Source organism: Stigmatopora argus, chromosome 4 (genome assembly GCF_051989625.1).
Source record: "Stigmatopora argus isolate UIUO_Sarg chromosome 4, RoL_Sarg_1.0, whole genome shotgun sequence".
Lineage (NCBI taxonomy): Eukaryota > Metazoa > Chordata > Actinopteri > Syngnathiformes > Syngnathidae > Stigmatopora > Stigmatopora argus.
This window is the reverse complement of record NC_135390.1, coordinates 16,731,428-16,751,197: the sequence shown is the minus strand read 5'-3', so window position 1 is coordinate 16,751,197 and position 19,770 is coordinate 16,731,428. Positions and strand designations below refer to the sequence as shown.

At 41.5% G+C, this 19,770-nt stretch overlaps 3 protein-coding genes across 3 annotated transcripts; all 3 read left to right on the top strand.

The window, feature by feature from the left end:
- The first annotated feature begins 1,021 nt into the window (after positions 1 to 1,021).
- LOC144073343 (uncharacterized) lies at positions 1,022 to 2,757 on the top strand. The gene is made up of 2 exons (XM_077599086.1): positions 1,022 to 1,732; positions 2,160 to 2,757. Exons 1-2 carry the CDS (start codon positions 1,037 to 1,039, stop codon positions 2,208 to 2,210), a joined length of 747 nt encoding a protein of 248 aa, XP_077455212.1. The 5' UTR covers positions 1,022 to 1,036; the 3' UTR covers positions 2,211 to 2,757.
- A 604-nt stretch (positions 2,758 to 3,361) lies between these two features.
- On the top strand, positions 3,362 to 7,580 carry mgat1a (alpha-1,3-mannosyl-glycoprotein 2-beta-N-acetylglucosaminyltransferase a). The gene is made up of 4 exons (XM_077599619.1): positions 3,362 to 3,575; positions 4,037 to 4,075; positions 4,295 to 4,926; positions 5,562 to 7,580. The coding sequence occupies exons 3-4, from the start codon at positions 4,339 to 4,341 to the stop codon at positions 6,258 to 6,260; spliced, it is 1,287 nt and encodes a 428-aa protein (XP_077455745.1). The 5' UTR covers positions 3,362 to 3,575; positions 4,037 to 4,075; positions 4,295 to 4,338; the 3' UTR covers positions 6,261 to 7,580.
- A 199-nt stretch (positions 7,581 to 7,779) lies between these two features.
- On the top strand, positions 7,780 to 13,732 carry LOC144073586 (ras-related GTP-binding protein C-like). The gene is made up of 7 exons (XM_077599551.1): positions 7,780 to 8,190; positions 10,034 to 10,237; positions 10,303 to 10,502; positions 10,990 to 11,104; positions 11,172 to 11,314; positions 12,122 to 12,270; positions 13,086 to 13,732. The coding sequence occupies exons 1-7, from the start codon at positions 8,005 to 8,007 to the stop codon at positions 13,247 to 13,249; spliced, it is 1,161 nt and encodes a 386-aa protein (XP_077455677.1). The 5' UTR covers positions 7,780 to 8,004; the 3' UTR covers positions 13,250 to 13,732.
- The last annotated feature ends 6,038 nt before the right edge of the window (positions 13,733 to 19,770 follow it).

Here is a 19,770-nt window from a genome sequence, read left to right as displayed (position 1 = left end):
GCACCCTTAAAATTGCCTTAAAATCGTTGAATTTTTCAATTTATCTCGTATAAGACGCCCCCGATTCACAATTTTCACTTCCATATTCATGGTTTTAATAGGGAGTACAAATGTGTGACGTCGAAGGGAAAATTATTAGAATGGTAAAATGGCACAAGTGAGTTTTTCACATTTCATGTAAGATAGTTTTTTTTTCTTGAATTTCCTTCATAGACGTCAAAATTAATTTTGTTAAGCGTTTTATCTGTTTATCTTTTCTCTATTTTGAAATAAATGACCGCACGGGCCGCATTTTTTAGCGTTATGGCGTTTGGTCGTTGTCACCTTGCAGTTTTGTGCATGTCAAGTCTAATTTATGCGCATATAAGCCGTACCCTTGATTCAGGGAGCATTTTTTTAGAGACAAATTTACATTTTTACAGTGAGCTTGCGCTGGTTGAAATAGGTGTCCAATCTGTTTGGATTTTTTGGGGCAGAGAGCTGATAGTCCTCATCGTACTAATATTGGACATTTATGGGTTTATATGGTTATGTTTTAGTATAAACGGGTCAAACTGGTCTTTTTGGAGGGTCACATAGTTATTGGATCTTTCAGATGATTAATCGGCAACTAATAGATTACCGAGTTAGGAATAACATAATTAAAAGTAGTTATAAAATGCTGTAATTCTTTTGTAATTGGCTGTATTTTTCATAACAGAAAAAAGGGATTTTTTTTAATTTTAATTAAAGGGCAAAAAATATTCTTTCACTGTTTCAATGTTTTTAATAAGAGGGAAAATGTAAATATTCAGTTTTTATTCTCATGTTCAAAGTTTATTTAATCTTAAAAAAAAACTGATGTACTTCTTGATCTTGATCATTCGAGAAATTTTACAAAATTGACTTTTTTCGGGCCACAAAAAAGGATCTGGCAGGACTCGTGTGGCCCGCGTGCCTCGAACTTAATGCTAGTCCATTACTGTTGGGAAATTAATGTATAAATAGATCCCCTTGTGAATTTATTGTACTCTATATTTATAGCATCCGTATTAAAATGATACCCGTCAGCTTTCCCGAGCGGCTGCAACAAATAGATCAGTCAGTCAGTCAGTGTCAGACCCCCTCCTCCCCCGACCACCTCCTCCCCTATAACCGCCGTCGGGGGCCAGAGGTTGAACGAGTCAGCCCCCCCGAGTGGACGCCGACGACCGCCATGGCTTCGACTCCCTCCGCCTCGGCCCTCACTTCGGTGCTCCGGTGTCGCGGGACCGTCTGGACCAGAAATCCCCCCGGCAAGCGAAACCCCACTTCGGCGCGAGGACAAATATTGTTGTCGGCGTTCGGACTAGCCGTGCGGTACGACTCCCCGCCCCAGGCGAGCAGCGGGCCGCGGCGTCTGAGGGAGCCGCCGGAAGGCGACCCGGAAGCGGACGCTCGGGCGGCGGGATCCCGCGGACTGGACGGGACTACCGGGCGGCCTGCTGGGGGTGCCGACGGTGGTGTTGCTACTCGGCTGTTTCGACCGTGTCAAATCAACGTTTTTATCCGAGATGCGTGCGAGAGTCCGGGTGGGGCTACGGGTGGAGCTCCGGGGGTGGCTTGCGAGTGCGGGGAAGTGACGCCGTCTTTCGTGGAGGCCAGACGGGCTACTGTGAGGAGCACCTGCCGCTCTCTTCAACTTCTGTTGACCCACATTGTGCGGCGGAGAATGGCCTTGCCCTGCGCTTGCGCCAGGGGGCGCCATCGCAAGGTGACGCCCAACAATAACGATGATGAAATAACTATAAATATACTAGATCCTCTTTTTTTCTTCTATTAAATGTTTTTGTTAGCCATCATTTGTAAGACGTGATATGAAGCGAGTAGAACAAAAGTGTTTTATTTAAAAAGACCAGAAAATTAAGCAAAAAAAATACACGTATTCCAAATACTAAAACATTTGAATCAAACCAGTACAATATTAGTTCAATAATATTATAACAGAAACATTACAAAACAATACGCAAAATGTATTATGCCCCATTTAAGTTAAATAGAATAATTACAAACTGTGTATGTATATTTTTAGACCTAAAATATTTGCCTAATCAATGATTAGAGATGCATAAAAACTCCTACTATTTGACATTCCTATAATGGTATTATAGCTCTCTTTTATTCTTCTTCTTTTCTGACAGATCAAGACAGAAGATTCCGGACACGAGTTCCGCAGAAACGGACCCGACTGACGGTCCAAGGCCTTGACCCGAACCCACTGTGACCCCGTCTTATTTATTGACTTTTGCATGTGCGTGTGGCATTTGACAGTAAACCACGTCAACATGAGACGCGCCATTTTGCTTATCTTGTGTCCACAACTTTCACGGGTGGTGCCGTTGCTGTTTTTGACACTGGTGGCTCAGCCCGTTCGTGTATTTTGCATAATTTTGGACTTCAATCTATTCAGCCAAAAGCTATGCAAGCACTTTTTCGTCTGGGAATGCCGAGAAACTAATACACTCAAAAAACAGGTACCCCCCTAATCCCCCCAAAACAGGAAATATCTTTGTCGTTGACTGAAATGCTGGTTATGTGTGCGGTAAAGTGCCTTAAATCTCTTTAAACATTTTGTGCAATTGTGCCTCATGGAACTAAAATGGGCTAACACAATTTTGGAGTCATTTTGAAGGAGGGTTTTATACATTTAGTATTGGTTTAAGTGGCAATAACTCATTGTGAAACATTTTTCCGTACATATATTGTCACCTAGTCAAATATATGGAGTTTGGACTTGGACCATATATTAGTTTGCACTTTAACCTATACATGAGGTCCAGTATTTTGATCCCGGTCATTTCGGTTCGTCAGAAAATAAAAAAAACTGATTAAACTCGTAAAAAAAGTATAGTGCAACAGTGGTCTATGTGAGAGTTGGTGCAGTGGTGCCTTCTGCGATTTTAAAAGCTGGACTTTATTGTCTAGGTTGCCAGTTCAAAAAATAATAATCATAAACTAAGATCAGATAAATCTCCTTGCAATAGTGGGTCAACTCTGAAAAGGTCTCACTCTTCAAATTTATTAAAGCGATCATTAGCACGAACATAAAGATAACTGTTGCATAATAGGGAATGAATAAACATTTTAGTGCAATAGTGAGATAACTCCATGTTAAAGTTGACTATGTATTATTATGATTTAGCTAGTGTTGTGTTTCCAAATACATTTTTAATACATTCAAATAAGGGTTCATTAGTCATTTAGCTGTACTGTTTTAGTACTGTAGTAGATAAATTATATTTAATTTAGTTTTTTGTTTCTTTGGGGATGGTGTTGTCGGTGGGGGTGGGGGCAACTTTTTCGAACTATTTTTTACAGCGGATGTATTTTGCAAGGGCTGACGGTGAAAAGGAAGGCGGGAGGCGTATGCTCGGCACTACTTTCCAAGCAGGAAGTAGGAACTTAGGAAGTGGGGTCGAACTTTTATTTTTCTACAAAGCTCAAATATTTCACAGTTTAAAAATCGCTAAAGTCATAAGGGGACATTTCGCGACGTCCCCGCGAAGAAGCGGCAGAGAGGAAAAATGGCCCAAAAAAGAGGAGACGACATTTTCCGGGTAAGCACACATTTGTACACGCGAAAAGATCTGTCTTCTGTGTGTCATGCCAAAATGTTAGCACAAATGTAACAAAATCAGCCTTTTAATATGATATAGTGTCAAAACGTTTCGTTTGTTTGACCTAAGGGAGCAACAGGGTAGCTTTTAAGTCAACTTGCTATAGACGCGTGGGAATGACGTCACTCAGGCGACAACGCGCCCAAGAAGATTTCTATATTATTTTTTGTTCATTGTTCTGCTTGATATAGTTGAACTTGTCATGCTTGTTTCTGTATAATATTCATTTGGGTATGAATAAATTATTTATAAAAAAAGATAGTGGACGTAACTTTAAATTTCAAAATATTTTTGAATTCACGTAGACCTCGTCAAATTCAGTTCTATGTTTATTTGTTTTTCCTTTTTAAGTTGGGAAGTCTTGGAAGTATTTTTATATTTTATTTTATTTTTGCCTGCAGGTGACGCGGGATTTGGTGAAGATTTATTGAAAGTTGAAGGTAAGTTGTTCCTCTTGGTCACCTGAAGTCATTGCTTGCCATTGACGGGTATACACGTCCAATCTATTTGGGCTGGCCTGGTTTGCTGTGATTGATTCGAAATGGATAACTAATGGATTAACGCCCCATGTGAGCTTTTGAAAAAATATATATGGCTAGATATAAAGCAAATCGTTAGCACCAGCCCTATTATTGTTTTTTTTTTTCATCTGGTTGCAGCCTCCATTTTTTTGTGCGGGCACGGGGCTCGTTGTGTCGTAGCCATGCGCTGCCACCGAGGTTCTTGGATCGGGGGCTGCGCCTTGCTGTTCATCACCTGGAATGCCATCTTGGTTCTGCTCCTGCGGGTCAAGGTTCTGGAGAAAGACGCGATCGGAGCGGGCGGCGACGACGAGGCCGCGCTGCTCCAAGTTGTGCGGGTGGCCGAGATGCTGGAGGCGGAGCTGGAAGCGCAGAACAAAATCCTGGCCCAAATCCGAAGCATGCGTCCTCGGGCAAAGAAGAAGGCCGACCCGACGGCGCCGGATTGGGTCGTCCCCGTCCTGGTGATGGCCTGCGACCGTGTGACTGTGCGCCGTTGCCTGGACAAATTGCTCTTGTACCGGCCCTCGGCCGAGCGCTTCCCCATCGTGGTCAGCCACGACTGCGGCCACGCTGACACGGCCGAGGTGATCCGCTCGTACGGGAAGAACGTGACTTACATGGCGCAGCCCGACCTGGGCGACGTGAAGGCGCCGCCTGAGCACAAGAAGTTTCAGGGCTACTACAAGATCGCCAGACATTACCACTGGGCTCTCAAGCAAGTCTTCGCCAAGTACTCGGCCGTCATCATCGTGGAAGATGATTTGGAGGTACGTGGCGGAATACAATTTCGGCCCCGGTAGCAGGGATGCAACTTATGAGATAATGTATTTTCTCGCATGTACGCTGTATTTGTCGCTCAAAAAATGATGTATGGCTTATATGCGCACAAATTAGACTTGACATGCACGAAACTGCAAGGTGACAAAGACCAAACGCCATCACGCAAAACAAAGCGACTGATACAGTCATTTATGTCAAAATAGAGAAAAGATAAACAGATAAAATGCTAAACAAAATATATTTTGACGTCTATGAATGAAATTCAGGAAAACTTGCTCAGGGCGCCGCCATCTTACCTAGTGATGACAAACTAGACCGCTACGGACACACTTCCTGGTTGTACTGCTCACATGACTTCCTTTTTGAATTTGTCTAGCACTCCCTATTAAACCATGAATATGGAGGTGAACATGGTGAATCAAGGGGCGACTTATACGAGGGAAATTGTAAAATTCAACCATTTTAAGGGTACGGCTTATACGCGGAGGTGGCTAATATGCGAGAAAATATGGTCACTGTCGACTTAAAAAAAATAAAAATAAAAATTCAAATCCTTAACTGCCATTGACCGCTTTATCGCCATCGACTAATCCCAGCGTTCCACGCGTCTCTCCCCTTCCAGGTGGCACCGGACTTTTTCGAGTACTTCAGCGCCACCCTGCCGCTGCTGCGCTCGGACCCCGGCCTGTGGTGCGTGTCGGCGTGGAACGACAACGGGCGGGACGGCGCGGTGGACCCGGCGGCCTCGGCCCTTCTCTACCGCACCGACTTCTTCCCCGGCCTTGGCTGGATGCTCCTGCGGGAGCTGTGGGAGGAGCTGGAGCCCCGCTGGCCCGCCTCCTTCTGGGACGACTGGATGCGGCGGCCAGAGCAGCGCCGCGGCCGCCAGTGCCTGCGCCCCGAGATCTCCCGCACGCTCACGTTCGGCCGGAAGGGCGTCAGCCTGGGCCAGTTCTACGACAAGTACCTGCGCTTCATCAAGCTCAACTCGGAATTTGTGCCTTTCACCCAGCTGGACTTGACGTACCTGAAACCAGACGCGTATGACCAGACCTTCACGGAGACGGTCTACGCCGCCCCCGTTGTCACCCTGGAGGAACTCCAGCGGGGGGCGCTGGAGGGAGCCGGCCCTTTCCGCCTGAAGTACTCCAGCAAGGAGAGCTTCCGAATGTTGGCAAAAAACCTGGGCGTCATGGATGACTTCAAGTCCGGCGTGCCGAGGACCGGGTACAAGGGGGTGGTGGCGCTCTTCTTCCGGGGGCGCCGGGTCTACCTCGCGCCGCCACCGGGGTGGACCGGCTACGATCCCACTTGGAACTGAATGCTGCCAAAGCGGGAAAAATGGTTGTCGCGGGTGCCGCAAAATGGCACGGAAGCACTACAGTGGTTCAAATGAAGCCCCTCAGCTCACTTCAACATAGGTTGACACTGTTTATCATAACATCGGGGAGCCATTTTGCTTTTGTAATTAAGGTTTTTAACTGACTGGATGTCATTGAACTGGGAGTGATGGCAGAAAATGAACAAATGTCAACCTTCCCAGTTCATTGGACGTCTGCTTGCGTCAATCTCACAAATCAGCAGGAAACTGACAGAGCGACGTGATTGGATCGCTTTCATCAGCAGTGGCATTGAACTTAAGGTTTTATTTATGGTACTATAACCCGTGTTGAAGAGCGTCGAGGAGAATCCATCTTTAATTTGACATCATTTCGTAGGAACGTGAGCAAGTTTTTTATTAATATTTTTTTTTATCGCCGTTAATGGGACTGGAATATTTTTGGGGCCAATTATGTGACATTTTGCCTCACAACTAATGATCTCGAACGTTATACTTGTTAGCAGTGGCTGCTCTAATCACTTAATTCTACTCAGGGGTGGGTCATCTTTTCATAAGATGTTACCATTGCTCAACCTAACTGCTGTCTAATTCATCTAGAGGTCTATTTTTGTATGCTATGTCAAAGGGTACCACTTTAAATTATTTTCAAACTGCTGATGGGGTTATTTGTGTGTTTGGTACGAATCTGGTGGGGGTTTGAACTGTTGCCTTCATATAACAATGCCAAATCATTTCGTTGTTTGCAATTCAACGTTATAGAATGCAAACCACAAGACTGTTAAAGTGTTTTGTAATTTAAAAGTGTACTCAACAGCACTGGTGGTATTCCTTGTTTGTATTTTAAGATGAGGAATGTTGTGATACTTGAGTTGTACATAAGATCAAAACAAATGGAACATCATTTCTCTTACGTCACCATAATAGTGACAATAACGTCCTTAAAGTTGCAAATTAATGATTTTGCTATTGATGAAAAAATGTGGCAAAGGGCAAATTTTCAACTTAATACTGTCCTAAAAAGGATTGATGACGATGGTTCTGTTATACGTCCCGTTGGATTGGGCGGAAGTGACGCAATACACCTCGCATCATCAGTGGATGTGCCATGAACCGCATTTGACTTGATTGCAAAATTTTACAATTTCCAATGTTTTTGGAATCCGTGAACGTGCCGCGAGTCGTCGCCATCTGTTGGTGCCGCCTCTTGTTACCTTCTAATTCAACGTTTAATTTGTCTGAGAATAAACCATTGTGTTTATGACGATTAAATAAAGTTTATCATTAAATATACGAACATAATCTTTTGGGAGAAGAACGCTTTTTTTGGTGACTGTTCAGCAGTTGGCAAGTCACGAAACAAGTCAGGTGACAGTGACGAGGTTCAACTGTTGAGTGGCACCTCCTACAGACCAATCATAATTATCATTAGGGACCAGTTATCCAATCAGAGAATGGAAGGGCGGGACATCATGCATTGTTTTTTTTTTATTTTTTTATTTTTTTCAACGGAGAGGGAATCCGTAAGAAACGTGTGGGCTCCGACACGAGCCAAATGGAGCTTTAATGGCATGGCCCGGCAGGCGCACCATTTTCTCGGCTACACTTGAGCTCATTCCCGTGGTGGCCGACAAGTGAAGGTTGGCTCGGGGCCCGGGAAGAGGGCGGGGGGATACCAGAGGGGATACCACCCGGGGGGTAAGGCGACCGTCGCTTTTGGCCCAAAATGTCGATCCAGTACGAGGTGGAGCAGCTGGCCGGCAGCTACGGGGTGGCCGACTCCTTCCCCAAAGACTTCGGCTATGGCGAGGAAGAGGAGGCGGACATTGAGGACAGCCCGGCGCCGTCCGACAGCAAGCCGAGGATTCTGCTCATGGGGCTGAGGCGAAGTGGCAAGTCATCGATACAGAAGGTTTGCTAGCCGACAGCTAGCTCCGTGCTTAGCCCGGAGTTGTAAATATCACATAACCAAGTATTATTAGCTGCAAGCTAGCCACAATGCTAAGCTAAGTTCTGTCTCTTCGAGGGAAGTGAGGCTATGAATGATTAACCAGTCGGACACAGGCACTCAGTGCATCACTCTGATTATGTGGACATAACGTCATGTGACTTGAGGGGTATTGAACAGTACGCCTGACCCTTCTTAGATACTGCTTTTCAAACTTTTGACACCGAGTTTAACCCCACAAAATGCCCCCTTTTCCTCCTTGTAGCGCCACCATAACTGACAATAAGTGAAGTCGTGTAGGATTGAAGTTTTCATAACATACAGGTGCATAGAGAATAGATTGTACGTATTGAATTGAAAGCTTTATTGTTATTGTATATACATACACATACATACATATACATTTTATATTGTACTTTGCATCTAACTTTCTTCACTTTGAATGCATTTCAGATTTAAGATGAGTTTTTTTTCTTTGCATAGGAGCAAAAGTCAATTACATTGATTGTTTACGCAACAAACTGGTTCACTTGATTGACATGTAAAAGGTCACCGTTGTCCTATTTTATATTTGCCATTTCGTTAAAAGAATTCATTGAGATATCTGAAAATGTTCAACAACCAAATTCTCTAAAACAGCAATGCTCGTGGCGTGTGTTAAATATAAAATCAATAGAAGGCCCTTAAATCAAATTGTTTCAGATTTGTTTAAATACAAAAATATAACATTGTTGCTCAAAGAATCAATATCTCGTATCGTCATAGAAAAAAAGATCACATGATAAATTATGACGCACTCATGTGATTCATGCATGTTTTCTATCCTAAATTTTAGCGTTGCAGTTATCACGATTGTCTTGGCGAAGCTAAATGTCATCGTCATGGTAATTTGGAACCACCTGTTTCGTTCATTTTCCCAAGTGGCGAGAAAGTAGCGCTTTGAGCCGCAACCTTAATTTAATTGTGGCGCAGTGGTCATTTAATAGAGTGGATGTTCTTGGCATGGACCGGATGATGCTAAATTGTCTCTAAAATCTGGGGACGCTATTTCAGGCATCTGCAGTGTAGAATTTAATCACACTTGACAAATTTAGAGCATTACCGTTGTTTGATACGATCAAGTCTTCAAAATGGCGAAGTGCGATATGAAGACTTTCAACCCAAGCGGCACACAGTTTGTTTCGGCTAATCAGCTTTGAGTAGGCCCCGCAAACATGTGACGTGGCTTTTTGCTGCTTCACCGCTCCTGCGGCTTGAAGAACTCGCGCACTGCTGCCAACATGAGTTTTTTTCCCCCATGCTAGCTGACTATTTTGTTTGTCGGCGCACTTAGGTTTTTTTATGATGACAAGAGCTGGGCAATAAAATGATAATGATAATTATCGTGAATAATTTTTGCCAACGAAAATTTTAAAAACAGTTCGATGATTTTAGACTGCAATCACACCACCCGACCACCACGTAGAACAGGGGCGCTGTTGCCAGATGAACGCTAGTTCCAGACCAACGCTCAGGAGAAGAAAAGGATGACGGGGAAACATGTTTTCAGTATGTTAGCAATAGAGGCTAACATGGAGCATGAACGCAAAAAGACAATAACACCAAAATAAGTGATTGAGATGCAGGGCAACACCGAGCCGATCCACTAAAGGATTCAAGGGAATTCTCACTAAGATAATTGTAGTTCTTCTCAATGGCCCTGTAATGTTGACTACTTGCAAATAAAAGCAGATCAATCTGAATTTTATTGGATCGGTAACATAAGAAAACAGAAGATGAATGAATGCATGCATTTTGTGCTTTTCAGGTGGTGTTCCATAAAATGTCACCCAACGAAACCTTATTTCTGGAGAGCACCAACAAGATCTACAAGGACGACATCTCCAGCAGCTCCTTCGTCAATTTCCAGATTTGGGACTTTCCGGGCCAGGTGGACTTTTTCGATCCCACCTTTGACTACGAGATGATCTTCAGAGGAACCGGCGCCCTCATATTTGTCATCGACGCTCAGGTTAGTCATCCTCCACTCAGCTTTTGTGACGGGTTTCACAACTTTGGGTCTGCGTTTGTTCCCAGGACGACTACGTGGAGGCGCTGGGCCGACTTCACCTCACCGTGTCGCGGGCGTACCGGGTCAACCCTGAGATTAACTTCGAGGTGTTCATCCACAAAGTGGACGGTTTATCGGACGACCACAAGATCGAAACTCAACGGGACATCCATCAACGGGCTAACGACGATCTGGCCGACGCCAGCTTGGAAAAACTCCATCTGAGGTAAAACTTTGACAACATATCACAAGCATATTCTGTAAATTTGATTCTTGACCTGTCTCTGACCTCTGTGACCTTTAACCTATCTACCCCAAAATGGAATCGTCGTTTCGCTATCCTATTTCAAACATATTCTGCTAGCTAACGCTGTCCATGCCGGCCAAAGATTGTCTGAAAAATCACTTTAGAGATGATATCTTTATTTTGATTTGATTTAATTCCATTATTTTTTTTTAGCATAATCTGGTCAGAATAAAAGATTGTTGTTTTTGCCGTCAAAAAAAGCAAAATTCGAAGGGTGTTGTAGCTTTTCATCAGGCAACCACATTAAGGCGCTACATTCCTCGTGTGCCTTCTAATGAAAATCCAAGAAGAAAATACCACGTTTGCCTCGTGACCGTCCCCTCATCTCCTTTTTCCAGGAAGCTAGCATCGCACCGCGTCCCCACTTCCTGTTTTTAGTCACTTGCAATCTGATTTTGCGGTCTAGCTTCTACTTGACGAGCATCTACGACCACTCCATCTTCGAGGCCTTCAGCAAGGTGGTGCAGAAACTCATCCCGCAGCTGCCCACGCTGGAGAACCTCCTCAACATCTTCATTTCCGTGAGGGGAAATCGACCGACTGACTTCTGCTCGGGCGCTCGGCCTTGAAACTTCCTTCCGTCTTTAGAATTCAGGGATCGAGAAAGCCTTCCTGTTCGACGTGGTGAGCAAAATCTACATCGCCACCGACAGCTCGCCGGTGGACATGCAGTCGTACGAGCTGTGCTGCGACATGATCGACGTGGTCATCGACGTCTCCTGCATCTACGGGTGAGACGTTCCTGACGACAATTGCATTCCAACAGTTTTATCCTATCCAGCTTATCCTCACAAGGGTCGTGGGGGGTGCCGGAGCCTATCCCAGCTGACCGGAGACACCCTGAATCGAGACGGATAACCATTCACGCTCATGCTCATTCCTAGTGTTAGCCAGCTAGCCTAGCAATGCATGTTTTTGGAGTATGGGAGGAAACCCGAGTACCCGGAGAAAACCCACGCAAGCCCAGGGAGAACATGCAAAGTCCAGACAGTGAGGACCCGCCTGGGATCGAACCTAGGATCCCAGAACTGAAAGGGTGACGTGCTAACCACTCCTCCACCATTATTTTTTAATTGGCGGTCCGGTGGTGCACGTGGTTAGCACGTCGGCCTAACAGCTCTGGGGTCCTGGGTTCAAATCCAGGTCGGTCCACCTGTATGGAGTTTGCATATTCTACCCGGGCCTGCGTGGGTTTTCTTCTGGTACTCCAGTTTCCCCCCACATTCCAAAAACATGCATGGTAAGATGATTGGACACTCTAAATTGCCCCTAGGTATTAGCGTGAGCGTGAATGGTTCTCTGTTTCCTAATGCTCTGCGATTGGCTGGCCACCGCCTCTGGCCTGAAGTCAGCTGGAATAGGTTCCAGCACCCCCAGCGACCCTACTGAGAATAAAGTGGTTCAGAAAATGAATGAACAACTCGCTGGCCGCCACCCTGGGCCAGATTGGTCCTAGCGGCGGGCCGCTTCCGGCCCACTGGCCCTACGTCAGACCGCTCCGTGGTAAAACTGGATTTTTTTTCTTCCCTCTCCCGCAGTCTGAGAGAGGACGGCAGCGGCAGCGCTTACGACAAGGAGTCCATGGCCATTATCAAACTAAACAACACCACCGTGCTCTACCTGAAGGAGGTGACCAAGTTCTTGGCGCTCGTCTGCATTCTCCGAGAAGAAAGCTTTGAGCGCAAAGGTAACTTATTTCAGCCAATCAGGGGCTGGAGCTCCGAGGCAAAGTTGGTCGCCGGGAGGGAAAAATTGGGTTTGGGAAATCAAATTCGATTATAATGGCAAATCAACTATTTATTTCCCTAAAATTGACCTAGATTATTAAACATGCGTATAGATAAAAGTACAATTGTTTTTCATTATCTTAAGATCTAGTTTAATGGAATCAAGTGAGGTCAAATAAAATGACAGTCCTTAATATTTAAAAAATGTAATTATAAATATCAAATGGTTTTGAAATATTTTTACCATAACATTACATCAAACAATATAATACAGAATAAAATACGTTATTTCCAATGGTCTTTGATTACTAGTAAAGTTATATCAATTTCAACTTGTTTTGTAAGGAAGTTACAATTCATTAATAGAATAAAATACTTTCATTTCATTACAAATTAAATCCAAGCATGTAGAACATTTTAGTTTTTTTGTTTATTTGCTTTATATTGGTTTTAAAATTGAATTTCAATATAGAAAAAAACACATTTTAAATTTATGCTCTCCAAAAAATCAAAATAAGGAATTTCAAAATAACATTTCTATTTATATATAATTAAATTTCTATCAACATTCACGCAATATAAGCCAAACATTGTAGTGTTTTTCAACTGCCGTTAAAAAGAAAAAAGACATTTCTAACTGAATTGGATAAAATAGATACATTTTATTATAAATTTTAAATACATTTTTGAAGCGAGGCAAATCTCATGGGCGTGGTCGGTGGTCCGCCAAGATTGAACCAAGGTTTCTTCTCCCCGCTTCCCACCACCTGGTCAGGCTTGATCGACTACAACTTCCACTGTTTCCGCAAGGCCATCCACGAAGTCTTCGAGGTGGGCGTGTCCACGCAGCGCCCGCTCGGGACGCAGCCCGTGGGTTCGCCCACGCGCATCAAGGCCGTGGTGGCGCTCAACGGCACGCCACGCAACGCCACCGCGTGAGAACGCCCGCGTGCCTAAAAGACGTTAAAGGACCCACAGATTAAAAAAAAAGAAAACAACAAAAAAAAAATGAAGAAATGGGCAAAGGCCGCCCGTCGGGGCCCCGGAGCGGAGTACGACTCTTTCTTGAGACGACCCACGGCGGGAGGGAGGGACCAATGGTCGCCGGGTTGGCAGGGTGGCAGGATTGGGATGCATCCACTGGACCACTTGTAAAAAAAAAAAAAAAAAAAAAGAGGAAATAAAACTGAAAGTAAGGCGCAGGGGAAAGACGGCCTTACCAAAGCAGCACGGATCTCACCTCACTCTTGATGCTGCCCGCTCGCACGTCACTTCCTGTGATCGGAGGAAAGGGATTGTTTGTGTGTGTGTGCGTGCGTGCGTGTGTGTTTGCGTGTGAGAATGCACTTATGGATGTGTGTTAGGTTGAACTGCCGAGACTTGTGTTCTTCTCAATAAAGACGACTCATTCAACTATCACAATTGAGACTGAGAGTCATTCATTTGAAGCGGGAGTTTTTGCTCCTGCGGGACAAACCAAGTTCAGTGCAGGGGGGGGGGGGGATTTTAATTTAAGAAGGACGTATGAAGACACTGGTTCAGTGTCTCATAAAATATGACGAAAGTCACGTTTTGTTGGAAATACTATAAGTTTATCGTTTTAAATGATGTGGTGAAATAATGGATACTTTTGACTTTTACGTTGATGGGTTCATAGTTTGACGAGGGGATTCACCACCTTGCAAAAAGTGGTTCAGCTCACTTTTTCGAATCAAATATTAATTAATAGTTTCTAGTATAATATAGTTTAATATAATTTCTTCGCCAGAGACAAAAACAGGCAAGATTATTTTCGTTGACTTTGTTGTTTGTGTTGTTTTATTTTGCTGAATACGGAAGTTAAAATGACAACGCCATCCCGATATCGCGTGACGTAATTCAGTTTTTTTTCCTTTCAGTGGTCGAGGAAAACAATAATAAACAAATGCTTTTATTTAAACTCATTTCGTAATTTAAAAAAAAAAATCAACTCCCTCCAAAAGATGAGTTAAAGTTCTCATTGATCACGAGATGGCGTCGTAGGACTATTTATAGTACTTCTACTTCATGCTTGTAGTAATACAGACGCTCCCCTACTTACGAACATTCAACTTACGAACAACGGTACATACGAACATGTCTGCAAATTGCGTTTAAGTCCAAAAATGTTCGCAAGTCCAATTTTGTATTACGCGTCTTTTTCGGAGTAGTACTTCTTTCCGCCGCTAATACCGACGCCTGGCGCTGTGAGAGCTCAGCTCACCCAGCATCTACCTTCCGCATTGCAACGAAGAAGAAGTGCGTGAATGTATCTCCAGTGTGCAAAGAACCTTTTTCATTTGTATCATTAAATATCTCATGCATCCAATATTGAATATGGTTGGTAAAAAGCTAAAGGCTTCTATTGAGGGAGTTGGAAGGAAGAGGCAAGCCATTTCATTTGAAACGAGTGGCAATAATAACGAAGCTTGATGCGCGTCAGAAAGTGGTGAGCGTTGCACATTCAGTACCATTTATAAACAGAAAGATCGAGCAGCAGGACCCAAATATTGAACGTTGCACAAAGTTTGCAAATCAATTGAATGATGCCATACAGTGCTACTGCATCATTTATGATGAAAAAAAGAAGAAAACTGTGCAATCGTCATTAGGTCGCTTCTTTTGGCCAGTTTCTAATACATAAATCTAGCTCTCTCTCTACAGTACTGTACATATTCTCTCCATTTTATTAAATGTTTTTTTTTTCAGTACAAACCAATGCGTGTTACTTATACAAGCCTTAAACATACAAATGCACTTATATAAACCTTCAATATACTTACTTAGGCCTTAAACATAAATTATAATACAAAATATAGCACTAAATCAACTTACAAACAAATTCAACTTATGAACAATCGCTCGGAACCAATTGCGTTCGTAAATTGAGGAGTGTCTGTACTTTTTTAGCAAAAAAACAAACATGCTTTTAGTGAAAGCTGCTCGTCGTCCTTATCCATAATTGAATAACTCACCCCACATACAAAGGTTATAGTAAAATATTTATCAATTAGGAGTGTAATTTACCGTCACAAATCTTTACTTTAATTCTTTAATGCTCATAAAAGCAACAAGTGGAGCAAATGAAGCTAATAATCCTGTCACATTTTTTAAAGGGACTTCACACGCAATTTAACTGCAATAAAACATTGACATCTTTTTTTTATACGTCCAGTTCACTTCATTAAAATGATGGTTTCCTTGGAAAAAGCCCCCCACATTAATCCCTCTATACATTCTCCATTTTCCTTGACTTGGACGCTCACTCAATTTCGACTCAATTATGCATCCGCATGTAGTCCGTCTATTCTGGGGATGGAAGAGAAGTAACACTATAATAGGGATGGAGAGAATGATAATAATAATGCTTTGCCTTTCTACCGCTATTATTTGGTCAAGGTCATGCATTTTTCACATTTACGGGGGATAGAAGTCCAATCCATTTGAACTGGGAGAGGTGGCATTGACAGGTAACCTGGATGTTGCCAGAATGTAGTGCACGAAAGTGACAAGATTTAAAGAATGTGCAATGTTTTACAGTATCTCTAACATCCCTTACAGTGAAAAGTGAAATTCAATTTGTTCTTTATTCACGATTTTTTTTAAATTAAAATGTGTTGGTCAAATGTATTTTTCTTTTCATATGGCCTTATACAATGTTTATTTGTTTATTATGCATTAAAACATTTTGTGAGGTGTGCACAAGTATATATAAATTGTGAAAAAAAATGCAACTATTTTCTGAACTGATAAACTCATTAAAATATATATTTAGAAATAACACTTGGAATTTCTCAATCTTAAAGTCCTTTGGTCAATAATTTCATAAAGTAAATGTAAAGAAACTAGCCTAAAAGACAACCAAGGTGCAGAATATATGCAAATAGTAAAAGTATTTTGATTGTCATTTCTCATTTTTTTAAGTCTACATTTGTAGGTTATACACGTTTTAAATGTTGTTAACAAGCATGTAATTAGATGTAGAATTTTTTTTTAAAAAAAAATTACATAATCATTCTGTTATTTGGATCCGCAGACGTCAAATATTGGCTAAATATAGTACGTATAAACCTTGAAAAAGCTATCTGATAGGGTGATGTAGTTTTGAATACAACCACTAGACAATGCTGTTTTCTTCTCTTTTTCACATGAAAAAAAGCGTGACAAGCCTAACAAAAGTCACTATGATGTTGAATAAATGTTTTATTTTAATCATAGAAGCGAGACTGCACCTAATATAAAAGGAAGATATCATAGTAATGACGTGAAGCAAAAAAAGGCGACTTTCAGCTGATTTTTCAAATGATGGTCGGCCCTCTCCATCTTTGCTATCATTAGAACCATTAGGATCTTAATAAAACGTTGCCGTTATCTGCCATCTTTTATTAGCTGCCGAGGGAATGAATTTTTCAGACAACGGCGACTTCATTTCTTCGATTGTCAAGCAAATAATTCACAAGAACAGTTAATCCCTGCATAATTGCGGGCTGATGTGTTAAAAGTCTCGGATATTTAACGTTTTTACGATTAAATCAAAGCAATAAACAGTGTTTTTGTCGCCATCTTGTGGAACTTTGTGTGTTATTTTTTGGGGGTTAATTAATTAAAAGTTATTGTTTCTTTAAAGAAAAAAATACGAACAATAGTGAGGTATTCCTTTAACTATGTGTATATTATGGCAGGGGCCGAGGCAGATAATTCACTTGTGTTTGTGTTTTTGTGATCATAATAAAAAAGTATTTGACACAGTTCTTATTTGCAAATTACGTTTATTAGATGGAACGAGGCCACGACATTAATTCCACGGCGTCTCCGTGTTGACACGTTGTAAACATCAAGCAAGTGGGCTTTAAAAAGAAAAAAAAGATATTTTTCTTTCTTTGCTTTTGTTTTTTTCCTCCATTTTCATCACAGTGGTTTGCATCTCTGAAGCAAAGTTGGAATAGCATAGTTCAAAAGTGTAAAAGTGGGAAATGTCATGCCCTAAATCAGCGGTGGCGAACGTGTGGCTCTCGAGCCGCATGCGGCTCCCGGCCAAAATGAATGTGGCTCTTTGCTTATCATATTTTGTATATACTTTGGCTATTTTCCTGTTTCTCTTATTTTTATTCTCTCTTAAAACACATTCCAATTCATTAAAAACAAATAATAAATTATATTTTTAAACATAATTTGGCAGATTGGCCATTTTTCAGGAGTCCGGGGGTGCACGCACCCTTTTTAAAATAGGCTCCGCTCATCCGAGGGTTTTCTGTTCATTTGAACAATTTTTAGAGGGAGCATATGAAAAGGCTGCTTTGTGCGACCGTTCATTTTTTGCAGTTTAAGGAGAAATTTGTGTTAAAAGCTGTTGTGATGTTGTGTCCTGCTGTGGCTTTTTTTTTCTTTTCCCCACTACTTCCTTCTGGATGGCAAGCTTTAAGGCAAAGAAAAAGAAGAAAAAAAACCTAAACAAAATGCCTTTTATTTTGTTTCACTGTGTTTTTAATATACACTGCTGAGGCGCTTTTGGTATTATATGACAGTTTCAAGAACCGAAAATGCTGACAATGCTTCTACCAAGTGTGACTGTTAACAAGATTCTTCAAAGTTTGTCATAAAAGCGTTTTGGAACGATCTATTTTAGGTTTAGATGATGCCTTGCAATTTAGAATGATGAATAAAGTTACCCCGGAAACAAAGGAATTTACTTTAGATTTTGCTGATGTACTTTTTTCCTCTTTAAATAATGTTTAAAACTAGTAAATGAATTAAAAATAATATTTAGTTTTTCATCTTTTTGATTTCTGCAAATGAATAAAAAATATAAAATAATAAAAGTTAAAGAGGATTAAAACACTTCCTGTTTATTTTTCCAGGTTACTTCCTTGTTGGCTGCCAATGACAACATTTTGACTGGGAGGGGCGAATGAACTAACGTTCCCAGTCAAAAGGGATTGGAGATCTCGCGCGATCAATGGCAGCCAATGGGTGCCCTATAAAGACGAAAACGTAGTTTTCTATGGTTGTTTCATATTTGTTTTTCTTCAAAGTTGTCACGAATGTTATATTTAGGTAGATTTTCGTTGTAAAGCATCTCTAAAATGAGTTATTAATTCAAACAAATGACGCCAACATTTCACATCAGTAATGTACAATTGTGTTTACTGACGTTTCTTTATGGGCCGTTCTCACTCATCATTTTTGAAAAGGGAATTCATAGAATGTATAAGAAGTATTTTAAGTAATTAACATTTCATACATGTTGTGGAACATGTGATACTTCAACAAACGTCATATAGAAACGTTCTTTTTATCTTTATCTATTCAAGGTCCCCCCAAAATGAACAATTAGACAACGTTTCAAGATAGATCACCCCCCTCTACTGATGATACATGGTTTGCACCAATTAACAACACGTGCAGAGTATTACGTACTAATCAAGTTTCCTCCCAACATGGCGAATAACGCTTACCCAACATTTGCTTGACATTTTTTTTACATTATCAAACTAAAAAGGCAAAATAATTAATCTCAGAATAGACGAGGAAGTCACCAAGTTGTAGGCGTGCGCAAATCCCAAAGAATCTGCCATAAAAAGTTCGTATTTGACTAACAATTCCTTAAAAACACGGAGCAGACAGCACAATCTATTATTTTTTTTCCTCTGCCTGGCTTCCTCTAAAGAAATACCTGCAAAACCAAATCATCATCATCATCATCATCATCATCATCATCTGATAAAGGTCAGACACTTTTTGGTAATATTGCATGAGAGTTTGTTTGCAGGTGATCTGTTCGAAAAAGTCTACTGTAAACTATGGTTTAATTTGTAATGACTCACAAGTTCGAAGGTGTGGCCCGCGGGCTAGAATTGGTTCGCTAACGGGTCCAATCCGGCCCGAAAAGTTCATTCACTCTTATGTACAGAATTGAAAGCCTTCATTTTTTTGGGACAAAACCAGATGTTTATGAGTTGTGTAATCAAGTGTGTGCACTACTGCACTTAATCCTATCCTTGAAATTGCATTAAAAATAGCATTTAAAATGATTATTATGATTATTTCATGTGAATTGACCGAGTTTCAAAGTTAAATGAAAAATTACTTTTTTTGGGTTATAAAAACACTTTTGGGAAATATACATAGTCTCTACCTGTTACTTAATTTTATTTATTTTTTTAAAAATAAACTGGCATGTAAGAAGGGTACAGAGCCATTTCGTGCTGCATCTTAGGTATCAAAACCTTTTTTAAACTTTGCATTGTTAATGATGATATTAGTAGTTCATGCTAATGTCTAATGCTAGGAACTATTTCACTGCTAATCCTCCGTGTTCTAATGGATTGGATGTCAAAATGCATTTATTGACTTAAATATAAGAGTCCACTTGATTGTCATCATTTGTATCCTCTCGTTGTCATGGTAACCACACGTGGCGTCGTCTCAAACAATCGGGTCAC

Excerpts from the sequence above, each read along its gene's own strand:
- mgat1a (XM_077599619.1), top strand. The coding sequence starts at position 4,339 with ATGCGCTGCCACCGAGGTTCTTGGATCGGGGGCTGCGCCTTGCTGTTC. Across the intron at positions 4,927-5,561 it reads TCGTGGAAGATGATTTGGAG|GTGGCACCGGACTTTTTCGA; the intron begins GTACGTGGCGGA and ends CTCCCCTTCCAG.
- LOC144073343 (XM_077599086.1), top strand. The coding sequence starts at position 1,037 with ATGATACCCGTCAGCTTTCCCGAGCGGCTGCAACAAATAGATCAGTCA. Across the intron at positions 1,733-2,159 it reads CCAGGGGGCGCCATCGCAAG|ATCAAGACAGAAGATTCCGG; the intron begins GTGACGCCCAAC and ends CTTTTCTGACAG.
- LOC144073586 (XM_077599551.1), top strand. The coding sequence starts at position 8,005 with ATGTCGATCCAGTACGAGGTGGAGCAGCTGGCCGGCAGCTACGGGGTG. Across the intron at positions 11,315-12,121 it reads GACGTCTCCTGCATCTACGG|TCTGAGAGAGGACGGCAGCG; the intron begins GTGAGACGTTCC and ends CCTCTCCCGCAG. Across the intron at positions 12,271-13,085 it reads AGAAAGCTTTGAGCGCAAAG|GCTTGATCGACTACAACTTC; the intron begins GTAACTTATTTC and ends CCACCTGGTCAG.